Source organism: Engraulis encrasicolus, chromosome 6 (genome assembly GCF_034702125.1).
Source record: "Engraulis encrasicolus isolate BLACKSEA-1 chromosome 6, IST_EnEncr_1.0, whole genome shotgun sequence".
NCBI lineage: Eukaryota > Metazoa > Chordata > Actinopteri > Clupeiformes > Engraulidae > Engraulis > Engraulis encrasicolus.
This window is the reverse complement of record NC_085862.1, coordinates 50,658,165-50,679,501: the sequence shown is the minus strand read 5'-3', so window position 1 is coordinate 50,679,501 and position 21,337 is coordinate 50,658,165. Positions and strand designations below refer to the sequence as shown.

The 21,337-nt window shown below is 43.1% G+C and overlaps 1 protein-coding gene and 1 long non-coding RNA gene across 2 annotated transcripts; one reads left to right on the top strand and one right to left on the bottom strand.

The window, feature by feature from the left end:
• Positions 1–155: 155 nt before the first annotated feature.
• Positions 156–21,103, bottom strand: fkbp8 (FKBP prolyl isomerase 8). The gene is made up of 9 exons (XM_063201891.1): positions 21,004–21,103; positions 19,074–19,393; positions 12,751–12,920; positions 12,016–12,104; positions 9,793–10,013; positions 8,895–9,067; positions 7,874–7,951; positions 1,825–1,959; positions 156–1,457 (listed from the first exon to the last, which is right to left on the bottom strand). The coding sequence occupies exons 2-9, from the start codon at positions 19,384–19,386 to the stop codon at positions 1,371–1,373; spliced, it is 1,266 nt and encodes a 421-aa protein (XP_063057961.1). The 5' UTR covers positions 19,387–19,393; positions 21,004–21,103; the 3' UTR covers positions 156–1,370.
• LOC134451430 (uncharacterized) lies at positions 11,268–11,782 on the top strand. Its single transcript, XR_010035235.1, has 2 exons — positions 11,268–11,525; positions 11,629–11,782. It is a non-coding gene; the product is annotated as an uncharacterized LOC134451430 (long non-coding RNA).
• Positions 21,104–21,337: the final 234 nt, after the last annotated feature.

Below are 21,337 nucleotides of genomic sequence, written 5' to 3'. Positions count from 1 at the left end.
ACGTCAGTTTGGGGAATGCCCCATAAATAGTAATTGAAGGGAAAAACAGAGAGATTGCACAGAACTTGGGTGCTGTGACAGTTATTGAAAGACAATGTTACCCTTGAATACTCTGTACTGAATACTGCCCAACTAAAATGGAAATCAAAAGGTAATTAAACTGAAATGTGCAAAAGTTTATTTTAGGAATTAAAAAATGAACAAACATAACATTTAAACGCACACGCCTTTCATGTGGAATAAGGGAACAATGATGCTCAATACATGCATGTCCCAATCAAATAATTACTCTTCTTCTGACAGACAGGTACTAAGAAAATAAATTATCCTTGTGTAACATTACAAACAATAATCTTCAGCTCTATTCACATTAATCATGGATAAAACATAAAAAAATGACACTAAATGGAAGAAGTGAAAGCAATCAGACAAAAGAAAGTAAAGGAAATGGTCCACAAAGAGAGAGAGAGAGAGAGAGAGAGAGAGAGAGAGAGAGAGAGAGAGAGAGAGAGAGAGAGAGCAAGGGGGTTTAAAAAAAAAGAAGAAAGAAAAAGTTGGCGGTTGAGGCATTGAAACGTGAGGTATTTTTTCTGTGTACCAGACTGTGAAGTGTAAGCCAATTAAGGAGGGAAGCCATATATTGGCAGAGCTAAAAGGGCAGCAAGGATTGATGAAACAAACCTAGCTCAAGTTTGACGATTTGTAACTCCAGTACCAAATGACAAAAATGGGTTTACGCAAGCCAGCGGTTTATAGGAAGCTATGCAAAAGCGCCACAGTGAAGGGAAGAATGGCTTTCTACATGGCAAACACTCGTAATTGGATTCAGTTGAAGAAAAGAAAAAAAAGAAGCATAAAATGTTCTGCATTTAAATAAGATGGTGGCTAGTAGCAACAGCTCATGTAAGCATTTTTTGAACACATCTGGTAAAATTCACAACTCTGAAAGCACGTAGGCTAGTGTTAGCTAATGTTAACATCAGAAGGTCTCGCAAGTCATTTGCAGGAATGAAAGACAGGTGTTCTGCATTTACAAGTCACACACTATACACACATTACACACCTCCAGCTCAGCTCATACATAAATATGGATTCGTTTCATATTGTTCTTCTTGTTTTTGGTCAGGTCTTTCAATATAGTTTATAACACCCACAAAAAAAGAAAGAAAAAGAAATCTTAAATTCAACTTTGGAGATCTCTGTGTGTGTGTGGGGGGGTCCCTTGTGGACTAGGTCCGTCTTGGCCACGCAACTTCATTTCCATGGGAACCGTGCGATGGAGACGAGCAGGGAGACAGTTAAGACAGCGCTCCAGGCGTCTGTGTTGCCAGGCCACAACAAAACTCAACTCTGCGCAACTCTTAGCGGGCCTAGTTTCTAGCTGCGATGACCACAGACAGGGCTACTCCTCCAATGGCGACAGCCGTGGCCCCAAAAAGCCATTTCCAGCTAAATCCCTGTAATAGAGAGAGAGAGACAGAGAGACAAAGAGAGAGAGAGAGAGAGAGAGAGAGAGAGAGAGAGAGAGAGAGAGAGAGAGAGAGAGAGAGTGTGACTACGTCAGCTAAAAGTTTGACCTTGAGTGAGTGAATAAGATCAAACTTTCAGCTGAAGTGGTCCAACAATCACAACAAATACAATGATTAAAATATTATTGCAACTTACAAGATTATCCATTTTGGACCGTTGATCGCATCATATACGCAACAACAAAATGCCTCGCAACAGCTTCAGTTTAAAATGGCCATCACGCTGAATGAACTGTAATACTTATATAACTGTAATTACTAATGATCTGAAAGTGTATAAGTGTTGCTTGGGTACCCATGAGGCCTTGGGCTGGGGTGCGATGGGGCTGGCTTCTGAAGGGTTGCCCAGCATCTTCTTGTACATGGCCTGCTCCGCCCCCTTCTGCTCTGAGTGCTTCTTGGCCAGCTTGGACAGCTCGGCATGGATAGTCTGGGGAAAGCACACACGCACAGATGAGACATGCACGGTGAGAATATCGTATATGCACAATGTATGCCAAAGAAGAAAGTAAGTTGGAAAACATAGGCACATCATTACACGCCAAAGACTGTGAAAGTTATTGGTACATACATACATCAAGCAGTATACAATGCACACCACAAAATTCACCCTCTGTTATTAAATCCATCACAAATACAGACTGGCATCATGCAAAGGCGTGCCATCTTAATGCTCTGGTATGATACCATGTTGACGAATAAGAGCAGGCATGTGAACAGCACTTGTGGAACAATGCAAACAGGGAAGAATGGCGCCATGCACCTCGACCCAAAGAATAGGTGTGATCTGCACACTGACAGACAGCATGACACATCATCTGTAAGGAAGGAAGTCGTTGCACTACTCATTCACAATACGGTAAAATATGAATGCACTGTACACCAAATACTGGAAGAGGCAGTGCTCCTCTATGTGACCATGTCATAGCTCTCCCTGATGTCTATCTACTGTGCGAGTGACTCGTGACTCAACACGCACGCACGCACGCACGCGCGCACACACACACACACACACACACACACACACACACACACACACACACACACACACACACACACACACACACACACACACACACACACACACACACACACACACACACACACGCACGCACACACGCACACGCGCACACACTAAAAGCACTCTGGGCCTGGTGTCAAAAGCAGACGAAGCACTCCCCTTTCCTCGTTAGAGATTCACACCTCTGGCTTTCTTCACATCTAGTTGTACGTGACTTGAGCAGGAGGTGGAGGCTACACACATTAGTGGTGTCAACAATGATCGATTCGGCGATGCAATCCAATGCGGGGCATGGACGATCCAGAATCGATCCGGCAAGTTCCAGAATCGATCCAGCAATTTTTTTTAAGTTTCAATTACTTCCATGGATATTTCGGGAGCAAATGAATGTTAAATTAAATAAAAGCACTTCAAAACATTGCAAGACTGATACAGACTGATACAGACAGTGGGCGTGGTATGCGGGGGTACGCAGTCCACCCACTTCACTTGAGGTGAGATTTCTTTTTTTTAAATTCTGTCCGTGTTTGAATACAAAAAGGGGGTAGACATGATAAGTTGGCTAATTAATTGATGACATCACAAATCGCGTATCCCCACTTTAAAAATCCCCACTACACCACTGGATATGGAAAACAACCAATAAATTGTTGCTCAGTATCTGACTACTTGTATTGCCTCATCATGACTGATTAAACATTTGCTTTGCGTTCAGTAGAAATGTAATGCATTGCAATCATTGACAGTAAATAGAATGGACGCCAAATCAACGCTATTTGCCATTCAACGCTTTGAAGCCAGATTTGGGAACATTCCAACTTACATTCCACCTTAGCAACGCCAAACGCAGGTGCTGATTGGACAACAACAAGACTTCTAACGGTCAATCAAACCATGTTCTGATGCTCATTGGTCAATTTAACTTTTAATATCTCTCTAAAATAAAACATCACCACAAAAAATCACCACCCTGGTAAGTTGGAGAGCAAGGGGACCTACTAGTTGAGCGAAAAATGATCCCCCTGGAGTGGCATTTAAGGGAGATACAGGGTTTTATGTCTATTTGCCATTCAACGCTTTGAAGCCAGATTTGGGAACATTCCAACTTACATTCCACCTTAGCAACGCCAAACGCAGGTGCTGATTGGACAACAACAAGACTTCTAACGGTCAATCAAACCATGTTCTGATGCTCATTGGTCAATTTAACTTTTAATATCTCTCTAAAATAAAACATCACCACAAAAAATCACCACCCTGGTAAGTTGGAGAGCAAGGGGACCTACTAGTTGAGCGAAAAATGATCCCCCTGGAGTGGCATTTAAAGGGGTATGCCACTATTTTGGGGCTTAATACAGTTAAAATAGTTGGCTGGGGTTTATAAAGGTGGTAAAGTGTCTTATTTTTCATGTTAAGCGTTGTCTTGCTGTAAGACACGTTAAAAGAGGAAATATGTCGCTAAGCTAGTGAAAGTCAATGGATCCGTGTAGCATTGTAGCATGCTACATGGATACATTGACTTTCACTAGCTTAGCGACATGCTCCCTTTTTTAACTTGTCTTAAAGCAAGAAAACGGCTTACATGAAAAATAAGACACTTTACCACCTTTATAAACCCTGGCCGCAGATTTTAACTGTATTAAGCCCCAAAATAGTGGCATACTCCTTTAAGGGAGATACAGGGTTTTATGTCTCTCATAGGAATGAATGGGATTTGGCCATTTTTTGGTCTTTTTGGGTCCAACCTTGGCTCCAACTTGGCTTCAACAATGAAATAGAATTTTGGCCTCCATTCTATTTACTCTCAATGATTGCAATGCATTGTAGAATTGAATCGGATCAGATTGGATCGCATAGAATTGAATCGAATCGAATCGCTACCTCCCGAATCGTGATCGAATCGGATCGTGAGGGCAGTGCCGATCCACACCACTAACACACATCTTAAAAAACGTAATGCTGGATACGAGAAATGAGAGGAATAGCAGTAGTGAGTCACTGTGGAGGAAAGTAGGGAGGGAGGAAGTGAGGAAGGCTGCTTATGAGGCTGGTTGGGCTGTCTATCCAATAGGCACTGATGCCTCATGTAGTCAGCCCCAAGTTCCCTCCTAACACTACTGAGGACAACACAGCCTTAGCTCTCACTACTGTATATCTAATACACGAGGAGGAGAGGAGTAGGAGAGGAGAGGAGTAGGAGAGGAGAGGAGAGGAGAGGAGAAGAGAGGAGAAGAGAGGAGAGGAGAGGAGAGGAGAGGAGAGGAGAGGAGAAGAGAGGAGAAGAGAGGAGAGGAGAGGAGAGGAGGACTAAAAGAGAGGAGTGAGGGAGTGAGGAAAGGGGGGGGGAATAGAAGAGTGGAGAGGAAAGAAGAACGTGGGGAAGATAGGAGAGGCGCGGAGAGGACAGATGAGGGAAGGAGAGAGAAGAGGAAAGGAGGAGAGGAGTGGAGAAGACAGGGTGGAAGAAAAAAGCTGCTGCTCCCGGCAGACCTCTGCTGCCTCAGGCTCCACCACATATGCAGAGCAGGCCCCTTTCATAACACACTGCACACGCACGCAAGCACGCACACACGCATGCACATTACATTACACTTAGCTGACGCGTTATTTATCCAAAGCAACTTGCAGTTATTTAGGTTCAGGGCATTGGTTACACGCCCTGGAGCAATGTGGGGTTAGGTGCCTTGCTCAAGGGCACTTCAGCCATGGACGAAGGTGTAGGTAAGGGTGGGATTTGAACATGCAATCCTCTGATCTAAAGACCAGCCCCCAGTGTTTCCCATACATTGAAGAAAATATGGCGCACCGCCATAGTCCAAAAATGTAAAAAAAAAAAAAAAAAAAAAAACTTTTATTTTTTTATTTTTTTAACGAATTCCGTTTGACTAAATATGATATGAAAAACGATTTCCTCCGCATTTTCCTCCTGGAGTAAATACATCCTGTAGAGAAATCAACGAGTGCTTGAAAGACAGAGGGATCAAAAGCCTAGTGAAGTTGTTGTAGTTAACTTGGGTTTGGGAGCAATAAAAAAACCTTCAGAGAAGGGACAGTTGGGATGAGTTTACTGACAATCCCCAGGCTTTGTTTAACAGTTATATGATAATGAGTTAGGCGACATTGATACAGCAGAGGAGACATCGGGCTGCATATAGAAATGAATGTGTAATGAATGTGAATATAGACATAAATGTGTAATATGTTGTTCAGCCCTTTCACTAGGAGGAATTTTGAAAAACTGGCCCTGTGACCAGCACCCCCTATGTAGAATGTGTACACCTATGTGTGTGGGGAGAAAGGTATAGCCTACTCTATAGGGCTATGGGGGGGGGGGGTCATTGCATAGACCCCTGCATGCATACTACATATATGGGTAAAATCTTATGTGATTTCTCAAAACATAAATGGCTGAAATGTAGGCCTATAGTTTCTCCATGCACCAATGTCATACTTTACTCATTGTTTTGCCGTTTTGCATTTACACCGCATGAATTTCCACGCCTCCAACAAAAAAAATCCCGGCTGCCCCCATAGTTTCCAAAATTTCTGTGGGAAACACTGGCCCCACACACACGGACACACACAACAAGGTCAACAGACTCAAATCCCTTGCAAGCCCACCAAAAATCAAACCAGTACAGTAGTGTATAAGAAACTAAAAGAATCTACAATGCACCCCCACAGGAATACTATGTACACAAAGCAGCAGTAGGGAAAAATCTTGCAGCCATCCTCGCTGTCCCGCATAAAGCACAGTGGCAGCAGTAAAGCAGATGTAACATCTCATTTGCAGTGCATGATGGCACAGGCTGGCAGCACTGTACTGTAGTGGTCAATGTAAGTGGGGATACTCGATGCAGAATTATTCAACACTGTAATCCACACGCGCCTGTCTGCTGCGAGGGGAAGGGAAGGGAAGGGAAGAGAGTTGGCATTGGAGAAGGAGTTGACCTTGTGCAGATATGGATGTAGGAGCAAAGATCCACATTCTTCAGGCTCTGAGACTAGTCATTGCATTGCCTCGGCATGGCCTGAGTACTGGGAACGTACTGGCAAATGTGCCAACATGAAACTGTCACACAGTTATGAAACCTCATATGAAGATGGAAAACTACAGGTAGTTTGGAATAAACCACAACACTGTATATAAATAAATAAACAAATAACTGAATAAGGATTACAGCCTTACAAAAACGAATATCAAAATAGAAACAGGCCTAAACCATGAGACAGTGTACATGTTTTTTGTTTGTTTATAAACATGGTGTGGTGAGGTGGGGCAAGATACTGGCAGCAAACCACCATCAGAGCTTGAGTTGTGCACAGCCAGGGCCAACAAGTTGTGCACAGCAAGGGGAAAACAAAAAAAGAAAACTCATGTATAGAATGCATGCATGACAATCGAGGAGAAAGGGAACGGAGGGGGCGGTGGATACGGGAGAAGGGAGGGAGGAAGAGGTATCAAACAGGCCACTGGTTTGGGTATGGGCTTTAAAGGGTGCATGGGCTACATGACCAGACTCCTGTGCAAGAGAAGAGACACGCTAAGAGAGAGAGAGACACTCCAGGTTATTTTCAGCCAGAAGAAATCAGATCCACAGAGCTGGCCATCACTATGTGCTGCCATATGGACACATACAGTAACGTGATTGATGACTGAGGAACCAGTGCCATCTGCTGGCCGGAATAGGAAGCGTACCTACCAATGTGAAATGGAGACACGGCGGAGGGCAGTTGGGAAAGTGATGAAAGCGAAATAATAGAAGCGAAAATGATGCCCATTTTCCCCTTGTGATCACACAGCATATCAAAGCCTAGCAAGCCGTATGTGGATTACACAATAAGTAAGCTAATTCAGTTACAGTGGCGGATGGAGGACCCAAAGTGGCATCAGGACAAGAACCTGTAACCCAGTATTTCTCAACAGGGGCTCTACAGCCCCCCAGGAGGCGTTTGGGAGCCCTAGAGGGGCGTTGAGAAAGATGCAGCGGAGAGAGGGCGGTGCTTAGTTGCCTTTGGGGGGCATTAGTCCATTTTATTTTTTAATACTAAGGGGGGCGTTGTCAGGCTTATGGTGAGGTCAAGGGGACGTTGGGAGGCTTATGGTGATGGCGCCAAGGGGGGCGTTCAAAATAGGTTGAGAACCACTGCTGTAACTGTTTGGCTCCCGGTCCAGCTCCTTAACGGCTAGTAATACAGTACTAGACCTAATCTAATGTAACTTGAGGTGTGAGTCATCTATGGCAGCTATTGAAAGTGAAACCAGGGCTGCGAGGCTTAACCATTCATTTCTGGTGTAACGAGATGTTTCAAGAAAATGTACCTTATTGCTGGGCTCCAGTTTCAGGGCTCTCTTCAGTGTACGGATGGCCTCAGTCAGCTCTCCCTTTAAGGCCAGAACCTGAATATAAATCACACACATTTGTTAAAAGCATTAGATGCATATCACATGAATATGCCTGATAAGCTCAACATATGGGCCAGATGCCTTTGTGGGTGGCTCTGGCTGAAACCAACTTTGGAATAAGTGCATGGCATGTAGTAGACCCCATTTCACATAAAGGACTGAAAACATCCAGATATTTTGATATCAAGCTTAAACGACACAACTAGCCTTATAATAATCCAAAAGCTCTCCATTCCCTAGGTGTGCATGTATCTTCTTGCCAAGTCTGCCAAGTCTCTGTGAACTAGAAAAACAAACAACATTGTGGCAGCATGTTCCCCAAGGAAATTCACAAGGTTCCTTGGGGAGCAGCACTGATGCCTAGCTCTCTTGCAGATGATATTAGTTTTTCATCGATTGACGTTTACACACAATTTCTGGCACTTGACACACAATTCTGGAAACATCTCATCATTTACCAAATCCATGAACCAATATCACTGAACTACAAGCACAATCCCTTCTTTAATCTCTCTACACAATTTTCAGTTTGATAACACACTTTTTCCAAAACATTACACACAATTTTCATTAAGTAAAGCACTTGTCTTCTCAGAGAACACAATGTCATTCAAAACACTAAAATCAATTGCCATACCATGTGCACTTCCACATAGTATGTGCAAACTCCTTTCATATCTGTTTCAATCAGCAATCATCAGTTCATAAGAACACTACATGTGACATTGGTGAACCGAACGAGTGGCTGCATTGAGTTCACATATAATTTGAGTTCTTGAATGCTAAAATATGCAATACAAGAAATCACTTTTGTGTGGTTACTCAATATTTTGTTTTATATGTGAGAGGGTGAGAGAGAATGAGACAAAGAGACAAAGAGAAAGGGAGAAAGAGCGCAAGTGTGTCTTTGGTTGAGAGTCCTGCGGTGTAGTACTACCTTGCCGTAGCGGAAGAGGGCCTTGACATTCTCTGGTTGGTGCACGAGTGCGGAGACGCAGGAGCGCATGGCGGCGTCGTAGTGCTCCAGCTTCAGCTGAGCCGCCGCCATGTTGTTTAGACACTTCACCTTCATATCCAACATCTCAGACTCCTGCTCAGCTGAGATGTCCACTGAAACGCACCACAACACACATTACATTCAATTACACCTCTATTAAATTCACATTCATCTCCAGAAGTTCAACCTCCCGCTCAGCAGAGTTGTCCACTCAAATACGCAAGACCACTACCCATTTACAACAAGTCAGTCCACTGCAACATGCCACATGTATTTGAAGAGATTTGCTGTAAAATGACCTAAACCCCATGTTTTGAGTTTGGCATTTAATAATCGGAAATGACTGTTCAGACATCCTTTCATCTATGTGTGAATTCTTGCTATTCAAATATTTTCAGAACATACTTTTTAAACCTATGTAAAATATATTTTGCAATGCAATGCCCAATACAAAATGTCAATGTCCAAAGTTTTTGAGATGAAACTCTTCATTTACACTCCTCATTTTATGAAGAAGAGAGTAGACTGACACAGGTGGGGGTGTGGAGAGCGGGCCTACGTGACATCAGATCAGGACCCCAGACTATACTAACCCCCCACCAACAACCCAAAGCCATAACATACCTATTTCACAATGCCTTCATCTATAACAACATTAATCAGGTATCTTTTTTAGCCTCTCACTACCCTACGCTTACTATTATTTATTTCAAAAAGTGACCATAGTTGTCTAAAAAGGCACCTTATTATATAATTTCTTCTCTACTAGCAACAGTAGTACATGGGAATGGGACTGCTGCTGGTATCGGCACGCTACCCTGTGACCCTGCCTGCTGACCTTTGGAGCTGGCCTCTGTGATCTGCAGAGCGATGCCGTAAGAGTTGACTGCGTAGGCGAAGTCTCCGCGCTGGTAGTGCGTGTTGCCACGCTCCCTCTTCTGCCCCGCCAGGGTGATGCGGTCCTCGGGGATCATGGTCTCCAGGTCAGGGGCTGGCTGAGCTGAAAGCAGCTGCACCTCCATGCTTAGGCTGCAGTTGGGGCCCACCGGCGGGGACGCACTGCCATCAAGGGAGAGGAGAGGAACACAACAGATGTTACATTACATTATACTTAGCAGACGCTTTTATCCAAAGCAACTTAAATATTGAAGGGTATTGGTTACAGTCCCTGGAGCAATGTGGGGGCAGGTGTCTTGCTCAAGGAAAGAGGTGGGGATTAAACCTGCAACCTAGTGACAAAAATACTGAATCAGAGCAAGATATCGCAAAACACACCCACTCAATGCAAAAGCGTGTGCTCAAGTTGGGTCTCCTAAGGGGGCGTTGTCCCCTACTTCTTTCTTCTCTTTTTGAGGTGTTTGCTCAAGACGTGCGCTACCGCCATCTACAGCGCTAAGGGGACTTCAATTGATTCTCAACCTCAGGATTCCGAAGGTCTCCTAACGGGGCGTTCACCCGACATAAAGTGGATACCGGAAAAAAAACAAAATGACGCTTCTTGTTAGATCCATCTTCTTTGCTAGTGATCTACAGTCCAACGCACTGACCATTGCACCAAAGAGCACCATGGCTGCCCATTACACCAATGCTTCTCAAATAGTGGGGCAGGCCCCCACTGTATTACACAGACTATTTAAACAAAGCTAGTTTCAAAAGCAAACATAATCATCAGCCTATTTTCTGGCTGCAGTTGGGGCCCACTAACAGGCGAACAGTTGCACCATGACGGTGAAACAAAACAAGAAGATGTAATGTCAATCTCATGTTGTCAGGCCAGATCAATCAATCAAACGTCAAAGTAAAAATAGTAGAGGCATGGAAAAAGGAAAGCTAGATCTGCACAATCAGGCTGCCAGCATTCCTCACGATGAGCCACCCTGTTGAACCATGACTACCTGGGTGGGTGGGGGTGGGTGGATGTCTATCCATCATCTTTGGTTGCACTGGTTTTACTACCATGTAAACATGTATTTCAGTGGTGGGCCACCTTCCTTGCTAAAGGCTAAAATAAATAAAATGGCTAACTATACGGAGGACAGTTCCGCTTCAAGGTTAACTCTACTCGTACAATTTGTAGAACTGTATGACCACAAGATAAAGACATTCAGATGGGTCATTTGGAAACATGACTGAATTGTTGGCAGCTTCTAAGAAATGACAATCTCTTGTGAACCTTGACCCTGGCCTGTCTAACACCATGACAACACAGCAATGTGTTCTCAGATGAACTCAAAACAAGAAAAAACACTTGTTGTCATAACAGTTCCCAATTAGTGAGGATTCAAAAACAAAAATGAAAATCAATGAGTTGAAATTCTCAAAATGAAATGCTGCTTCACAGCAGAAGCCCATTTGTGTAATTAGTAAAAGTGCTGGGCTAATTGGAATACGCAAGTAGGATTCCACCATTTGGAAAGAACAAATTGTGGGAGGACTTTTGCATCTCTTCAAAGGAGAATACTAAGATGGACTCAGACGGCCCTGGTGACGCATGCTACGACTTATCTAATGCTACCATATTGAAAATCTTTGGCTCGACATCATCGAGGACGTCTGAACATAACGATAAAGGTGAGATGATGGAGGAGGGAGCAAAGATGCTGTGGAAGCAGCCGTGCAGGTGGCGCTTCATTCCCTCCATCCACCCTTCATTCCTCCTTTATTTGCTCCACAGGACAAGGGGAAACTTGGAGGCATGAGGACAGAGAAAACAACGGGAGGGGGCCATACTGAAATCCAGCCCTGGACATTCATAGACCTTCATAGACAACTACTGTACAATGGCTACCACCTGGGCCCAGCCCATCTATAAATATGATGCCATAATACTGTCAGTTTTCACTGAAATTCATATTGTATCCCTGAACAAGACTGGTTTAAGAAAGGACAAGACATACATGTCACATCACAGAACTATTGCACATTAGTGCCATGCATATGGGGCACTATCAGACAAACAAAACATGGAGCCTGATGCCACAGTCTTCTCCTTCTGCCCTGAAATGATTATCCTCATAGGACAATTAAGACTCCATCTATCTACAGTACATCTGTGCCTCACCTTCCCACTGAGCCGTAGGCATATTTGGCATCCGCCTCCACCAGCGCCGTCTCCCCAACCTCCATCAGCTGCACCGCCAGATCCAAGCCCTGGAGAGACAACGCACGCATGCACGCACACACACACACACGCACGCACGCACGTGCACACGCACACACACATGTGCACACATACACACACACACACAATTTAAGATCGCTGTTGCCATTTGCTTGAACTTCATCATCCCTAGTGAGTAATTGAGTAGAGGGTGCCAGTCAGTCAGAGTCTCATTCTACAGATGGTGTTGCGTGGAGGCAGACTGGGTGGACATTTAAGACTGACTGTCCCTGCCACGGAGAAGATGACTGAGCTGAATATTCTACTGCTATAGAGGCAATGGATGAGATGGGCACCACCTACTGTGCCATGTGGTAGTCAATGAGGTGGGCAGACCGGCGGTTTGTGGCTCAGGCAGACGAGCATGACTAAGATGTCTGGAGATTGAACAGATTGTTACATTTCTAATAAAAAATTTAAGTGCCCTACTTCTCTGAAATGGCACTTCAACCCACAGACACGTACAAGTAGAAGGAGGAGAGGAGACAGTAGAAGTATTTAAATATTTCTTTAGAGATTTGGGGTAATAATGGGGAAAATGTACTAGCCATGCAACACGCAAAGGGGAGGGGAGCCAACGGAGTTGTTACTGGTTTGATATTTCTGAGTAGAAGTGTACTGTTGGTCAGTGTATACCTGAATAACGTCTCCATCTCCAAGTGTGAATGAGAGCTCTGAATCCTCCTCAACCACTGTGCCATCTGCCAGCGAGGTCTTCAGTCTGATCTGCACATTCTGCCCTCTGTTTGGTCGAGTGTCCACCCCTTCACCGTTCTCCAGAACCTTCTTCCTTAAGAGACCACTCCCTGTGGAAATTAACAACCAAATTCACACATTGTATCGAGGGCTTAAAACTAACTTTTTTCATCACCAGCCAAAATGGCTGGTAGATGTTAATCTTACTGACCAAATACACACTCCCTAATGGGTCAAAGTGACTAGTAAGTTGGTCTTTTCCACCAGCCAGACAGAAATTTCACCAGCATTTGGCCAGTTGGTGGGTGTTAATTTAGTGCCCTGATTGTATCTATTGTACATCTTCTAAACCAGTACAATGGCTTTTTGCTTTTATTCTTAGCCTGGCTCTCTCCAGACCTGTGTAGTTCTGCACAGCGCCACTAGTGTTGGCTCTATTAGCACGTAGGGCTGCACGATTATGGAAAAAATCATAATCACGGCAGGTAGTTGGGTCGTATTAGGCTCAGTCATTTCAAATTGGTGTTAAAGTTTGGATTTCACTTCCAAGTTGAAGTTTAGGGTCTATAGAACAATTTGAGTTCGAGTGTCAAACACACAGATAACAAAATGGCCTGCGGGGGGCGCTCTAAAATATATAAACTGCTATAACTTTTGATTAGTTAAACCAAATTTAATATATGAGGTATGTATGGATTCAGCATGAAGAGGAGAAACTGGTGAGCCAAGTATTTGGTTACCAGATTAAAGACACACTATGTAATAAACACACCTTCAGCCAATGGACAGCTAAATCCAGGCTTTTTTAAGATAAAGGGTGGAAATGCCCTCAAAGTTGCAATGACACGTAATTTATTGTTACAAGTTATTGTAAATAAAGCCTGGGTTATCACTTAACTTGATTTGTTCATAATATCCCTGAAGCACACAGATACTTAGGATACCTATACACAAATATGGCTGCATGAAGCCTATATTTAGCACCCAACTTGCAACTTTGAGTTTATGAATTTAGGATCATGAGTACCAGCTTTTTTTACAATCAAGCCATCATTTTATTCACAACTTAAACACTTTATATATGGAAGAAAGTAAATCAATAATAATAATAAAAATAAAAATAAAAATAATAATAATAATAATAATAATAATAATAATAATAATAATAGCCTAAATACTATGGGCCGGGGAACATCATTTTTTCGTGCATTCAAAAAGCAAACAGAAGACCATAGGGCTAACATTTATTCCAATACTCCACTCTACAATAACTATGACAGAGAACAGATTCAAAAACAGTCAGTGGTAAGTCTTAGAAATTGCATGTGCCTTCATGCACTTGCACCGAGATCTGGCAGGTGTATTTGTACAAGTACTCGTATGTTGGAATGTTGAAATACATCTTTGGCAACTGCATCTTTGGTAGTGTAGTCCAAATCTGGGAACTGTTCATTTGTTACCAGATTGGCAGGCATTTCTGGCAAATGCAGATAATAAGAACGGTTTTCATTCCTGTCAACTACGCTGGTAACAAATGGACAGTTCCCAGATGACAGAGATGTCCTCATAACAACAGATGATTGTGTCTACCATGTACGAAATAGTCCTATAGTATTATTTAGTGTGCTTGCCAAAGGCCTCTACTTGCCCCCAGCAAGCATACTAATTGTTCTCCAACAGTTTATTTAGTATGCTTGCGGGAAAGCATACTAATTGTTCATCAACATTTTATTATTATTCTTCATTTTTCCATTCACCTCGGCCTATGGGAATCACCATTCATTAGTACGGCGGCTTTGAATCGTTGCAGCGTTTGAGATAGAGAAACGGTTCGAGTGCCAAAACGAACGGCTCGAAAAGGGCTCAGGGTGGTGTATTTTTCGCTGGCCTCCCCCTTTCATCAGTTCACCAGACTTGTTTTTCCTCAGTTTTCTCTCTGTTTTCCCCCTCATTGAAATGAATAGTAGAATGGTTAAGATGATGATGTCCCAAACTGTGGCAGTTAGAGTGAGAGGTGACCTGACCTGGGGTTTTTAACTAGGTATCAACTAGGTAAATGCATTGTCAGAGAGGTCTTGGCTCTGAATACAAACTGTGTGAAGATCATGAACCAACTCTTAAAAATGTTTCAGAGAGCAGTTTTAAAATCCCTATGATGCGGCCCCATTCACTTACAAAAAAAATGTGTGAACAGCTCAGCGCATAGGCCTGAATATGTCAATTTTTTGACTGAACCATTTGGCCTAGAAAAGTGATCTCAGCTTTGACATGAAGAGCAGGGTTGTGCCATTTGTGTGTCAATATCATCTGGCAACTTGCAAAACTTTTGGAGATATGACAGCGTAAAAATAAGGCTGCACATATTACTCAGCTATTGACTGCCAAAATGTCAACTTTAGATTCTTCATACACACACACACACACACACACACACACACACACACACACACACACACACACACACACACACACACACACACACACACACACACACACACACACACACACACACACACACACACACACACACACACACGCAGCCTTGTAGGCTTGTAGACTTTAGACCTCTGCTGTGACCTGGGCAACCGCAGCCTAATATGCTGCTGTGGCCACTCTATACAGTAAGTGGCAGTGGCCTACTGGGTAGGGTGTTGGTCTGTCAGAGGGTTGCAGGTTCGAATCCCACCCTTACCGCTCCCTACCCACCCTTACCGCTCCCTACCCACCCATTGCTGAAATGGGACCTGAAGCATCTCCACACACACACACACACACACACACACACACACACACACACACACACACACACACACACACACACACACACACACACACACACACACACACACACACACACACACACACACACACACACACACACACACACACACACACACACACACACACCTCTATCTCTTTCCCTCGAGTTTCTGTGTGTGTATACAACAGCTCTGTGTGTGTGTGTGTGTGCATAAGCCGCAAGCATACTAATAGCATTGTCCCTCCGGAAATGCAGTCTTAATAATAATAATAATAATAATAATAATAATAATAATAATAATATTATTATTATTATTATTATTATTATTATTATTATTGATTTATTTTATTCCAGATATAACATTTTTTTGTGATTTTATGTGTGAATAGAATATGGCTTGATTGAAAAAAGTTGATACTATTCATAAACTCAAAGTTGCAAGTTGGGTCCTAAATATCACATAGGCTTTATGCAGCCGTATTTGCGTATAGGTATCCTAGGAATCTTTGTGATTCAGGGATATTCTGAACAAATCAAGTTGAATGATATCCCAGGCTTTATTTACAATAACTTGTAACAATAAATGATGTTTCATTGCAACTTGGAGGGTATTTCCACCCTTTATCTAAAAAAAACCCTGAATTTTGCTGTCCATGGGATAAAAGTGTGCTTTTGACATAGTGTGTCTTTAATCAGGTAACCAAATACTTAGCTCAGCGGCTCCTCCTCTTAATGCTGAATCCATGCATACCTCATATGTTAAATTTGGTTAAACTAATAAAAAGTTATAGCAGTTTATATATTTTAGAGCGCCCCCCGCAGGCCATTTTGTTATCTGTGTGTTTGACACTCGAACTCAAATTGTTCTATAGACCCTAAACTTCAACTTGGAAGTGAAAACCAAACTTTAACACCAATTTGAAATGACTGAGAAAAATTGCACATGCCTACGACCCCACTAAGGGTTCTAGCTAGCGCAAAAGTGCGTGACGGCCCGTTACGCTATAATTTTGGACCGTGACGCTTATTTTGGACCGTTACGCTTATTTTCAATACAGCGTAACGGCATTTTGTCTGTATTATGTAGGCTACAGCCAGATCAATGCCACATCGCCCTAGCTTCTGCCAAACCTGACACATGTCATACTCACTGTATTTAAATGACAATATAGCACTCTACTACTACTACTACTACTAGCCTACTGTTTTTATTTGTCGCGGGGTTTTGACGGCTTTTATTCATCTCTGTGACAAGCGTATGCCAGCATCGAGGCTTAGAAACAACAACAAATGCACGTGTAGCATCGCATCCTTGTTTCTCCAAAGCGTAGTTGCCAACCTGTTAGCAGTGTGAGCAGTAGTGCTGGGCTCGTTACTTGTTACCATACAAACAAATCAGGAGACATTGGGCGCTAAGCGCTGACATTGGGAGTTGACACTATTCGAAAGAGGACAAAGTAGGTGGGAGAAGACGTGCAGATTGACATATATCCGTAACGGTGAGAGGCACTTTTTTCTAAGCTTGCCGGTTGACATGTGGCGTGACTACAAAAAAACCCCTGCATTCGTAGCAAAAGGAGCGTCTTCTGTGGCTAGGCTGCGAAAGGCACCCGGCACCAGTCCTGTGGTTTTAGGACGCGCAAGCTGTACAATAGCGCGAGCTCGGAAAATGTGTCAAACTGCACTTGTCTCGGAATCGGAGCACTCGGACATTGATATGCCCTATTATTAAATGCACACACGGTTCACGGTGCTCCTCGACGTTTTCAAAACTAGTGCAACTGTGAGAAGGAGGGGACACCGCGACACACCTCTCTCTTCCTCTTAATAGATCTCTATTTGCGCTTATGCGCCCGAGAGAGGTAGTCATATTTACCTCTCCAATCGCAAAAGTTCACAGACAACGGTGTTTCATTACCAACTTTTTAGTAGTAACTCGTTAGGCCTACACTACTTTTATCAAAAGTAGTTACATTACTGCAACCCAACACTGATAATTTACCTTTTAGGTACCCCTAGAATGGCCTATTTTTACCTTAAAATGTCAAAAACTCCGCACCACGGACGGATGGGGGGAAACCCCCCTTCTGCACCAACCCCCCCTCTCGGTCGCTTCGCTCCCTCGACCGCTACGCTATAATTTCATCCTAGCTAGAACCCTGATTAAATCGTTATCACGATTATTTTGGTCAAAATCGTAATCACGATTATTTTGGTCAAAATCATAATCACGATTATTAATCAAATTATTGAATTTCACAGATTTTTTTTGAAAATTATAACAAGATGAAATATAGCCAAGAATGAATTATATACGGGATGAGCAAAATAAAATTAATTTATATAATTATGTTAAGGTCATAGCATGAAACTTAGGTGGACAGCAGGGACGTCGTTAGGCCTATTTTAGGGGGGCTTTAGCCCCCCCTACATTAGTATTAGCCCCCCCTGTAACGATTTTGCAAAAAAAAAAAAAAAAAAAAAAAATTTAAGCCCCCCCTGTCTCTCAAACCTAGTGACGGCCCTGGTGGACAGATTTCTGGCCAGAAACACCAGCCTGTCAATATGTTCTGGCTACAAGGACGCTTTCAAAGGTAGGTCACTATTGCCACGATTAAATCACGATTTAAATTTCGACTTCGATTACACTAATTTATCACGATTTTCGATTATTTTCGAATTAATTTCGATTAATTGTGCAGCCCTACTACCAGGTATTGATCCTTTAAAAGATGAATAAAGAATGGTTTTTAAGGATTTTTATGGTGTCAAGGACCGAAAAGTGGTTGATAAAAGGCATGCCTTATGAAAACGAATCCATCACACAACTCTTCCTGATAGTGATTGGAGCTCGCAGAGCTGTGCAGAACTGTGCAGGTCGGAGGACAGCCATGCTTTTGTATTCCAGCTCCCTTTTGCAAAGCTTAAAAAGAATGTCATACCAAAAGAACATTGATCAAATGCTTTCACTGGAATTTTTTGTTTGTTTAATCAGAGTCTGACCATTTCAGTTGGCACTACAACTAAGCTCATGGGTGTTTTCAACCAAACGGTCTCTACAAAAGGCATCAAGCAGAGAGTCAGTCAATAACCCTTTCGAAATTTCATTTCAGACATTACTTTTGATTCAGCATCTTCTTCTCTTAAATATTTGAGTTTTCCCCATGTTAGAACATGGTCACAATCTGGGCACACTTAATGAAGTAGTACACAGCAACACTTCCCTGTTGACTACTTGCCAAGCATAATCATTTAGAAGGCTATCTGCTCAGGGAAGTACTGGTAGTCCATGAACTCATCCAGTCCTAAAAACAAATGACTCACTGATCTGCTTTTTTAGAGATCTTCTCTACAGAACCAACCATTTGATTACAGCCCCAAAGTGTGATAAGTTCAAAAGAATTCTGAAGCAGTACTAAAGAAAGACAGGCGCACAGTGACACAGTGATATTGCCATACACCAACAATGCTTTTCATCTTAAAAGACAGCCTCGAGCCCTACCTAGAATGTCCACCCACTCATCCTTGGGAGCAGACTGCTGTGCAGGGGCGTCATCTTTGGAGGGAGCGCTGGCCCCCACCGCCTCCTCCTCTCCCTGCTTCCCGCCGCCTGCGTCCTCAAGAGGGGGGATGTCGTCGTCCCCTCCATCGTCCTCGCTGTTCTCTAGCATCTCAAAGTCCTCTCCCCCGCCCAGCAGCAGAGAGCGGCCAGAGGGCTCTGTTGCTGCTGCCGCTGCACTGGTGGCACCCAAGTCCTGATGGTCGCCAGCCTCAGCATCACCACCAGTCACCAGTGTCTCCTCCACGTCAGCCATCTTCCTTCTATAAGGACCAATTGAAGAGTGTCATTTACTATCCATCTGAGAGTAACTTGGCTTTAGGTGACTTTTTCTTTTAAGCCAAAACCAATTGGTCACAATGCCAAGCCTGATGATTATTAAATACAAGCAGTGCAGTAATAACAGTGATTTAAGGTTAGGGCTCCAGTGACTTGCAGCAATTTGAAAGAAAAGAAAAAAATCAGCCGTTAGTGTCCTTCAGTCTCCTTTCTACGGGACATTAGAGGGGTGTGTTATTCGCCACCGCCTATTACCAAGCATTTCAAACTGCCTAGGAACTAGGGTGTTGGGAAAGACAGCCCAGAGCAACATACAGCTATTTAGAGAAGAGCTGATACTCTTATCCAAAGCACCACTTAGATAGTCAGTCACCCTGAAGCAATGTGGGTTAGACGCCTTGCTCAAGAACAATTCAGCAACTGATGAAACAAAGATGACCACCCAGAGACCCACAGTTTAGGCTAAGTTGCTAACCATAAGACCAATTATGCTAGAGAAGCTTTGTCCCACCTCTGAGTACTTACAATGAAACTATTATTGCATTACCACCAGGCTCTGGGGTCGGTGCACATGAATAATACATATCAACAAACATTGTAGTTATTATTTCAGGATATTTCAAGGGAAGGGGTAGTTCTACTTAGCCTGGCGAGCCAAACCCCTACAGCAAAAATGCTCCACGTCGTGTCAAATTCACCAGTAATTTAACATGATATCAAGCCATAGGGATGTCTCGATCCAACACTTAGCATAAAACTACACACGACATTAAAAGAACACATAACATAAGCTAATCATCTGACCAGCAGATCAATCAGCACAACTGAGAGCCTCAGCAGTGTTACGTCTGTGAGTGAGTACAAAAAAAACTAACGTTTCAAACATTTCTGAAGTAAAAACACTGTAAACTGAACGAAGGAAGACGTTTCTGAATCCCCATCCAGCTAGGTTTACAATCCACATTCTGTTCCACGGGGCGTCACACTTGCACAAAGGTGAGGGGAAATTAAGTATTACTATTATATTACGTTGTAAAGGTTGGCCAGAGTAAACACAAACACCGAGTGATGACACGGGAGTGTCGTTTGGGTTGCAATAATAAGTAAGTCGCTGAAACTGTCAAGTTAGCAAGCTAGCCACTTGGCTAGCTTGCCTGTCAAAATCTGACAGGATAGAACTGGGGTTTCCAAGCAAACACTAGGTGACAGATAAACCCAGTCTGGCACTACTTAAACCACGTCAAGTGGCTCAGGCTCATTTCAGCTACCCAGAAAGATGAATTTAACAGCAATGGAATATAAAACAGTATCCGACATACCAGCTTTTCACTTTCAACTTGCGATGTATTTACAGGCAGTTTATGTGGTGTTTCTAGAACTTTCCCTCAAGTTTCCCAGGCTAACAAGTTAGCTTGGCAACTAGCACAAGAACCCGTGCTAGCTGGCTAGGACAGCTAATACCTCAGAGAAGCATCTCTGTATTCATTGCGCTGAGGGCGTAATCTAACTGAACAGCCTGTTTCACATTATCAATATGTCAGTATTGACGACGTTAGGTGTTTAACAGCAAATATAACCAGGACATTGAAATTACCTCGTGGAGGGATGTCACAATTCTGTCGGGATGCGGGTATCCTCTGGCAATGTTTTCATAAGCTCTGCTGTCTCCAGCATCACCCAATACTACTTCCGGGTCACTGAAGGAACTTGGAAAAAAGTCCTTAGATTTTATCATGGTCAGTCCATGATCATATTTATGGAACTCTAAAGAATTATAGATCTGTCAAGTGTTTGTTAGAAATGATGTAAAAAAAACAACAACAACAACAACACACACACACACACACACACACACACACACACACACACACACACACACACACACACACACACACACACACACACACACACACACACACACACACACA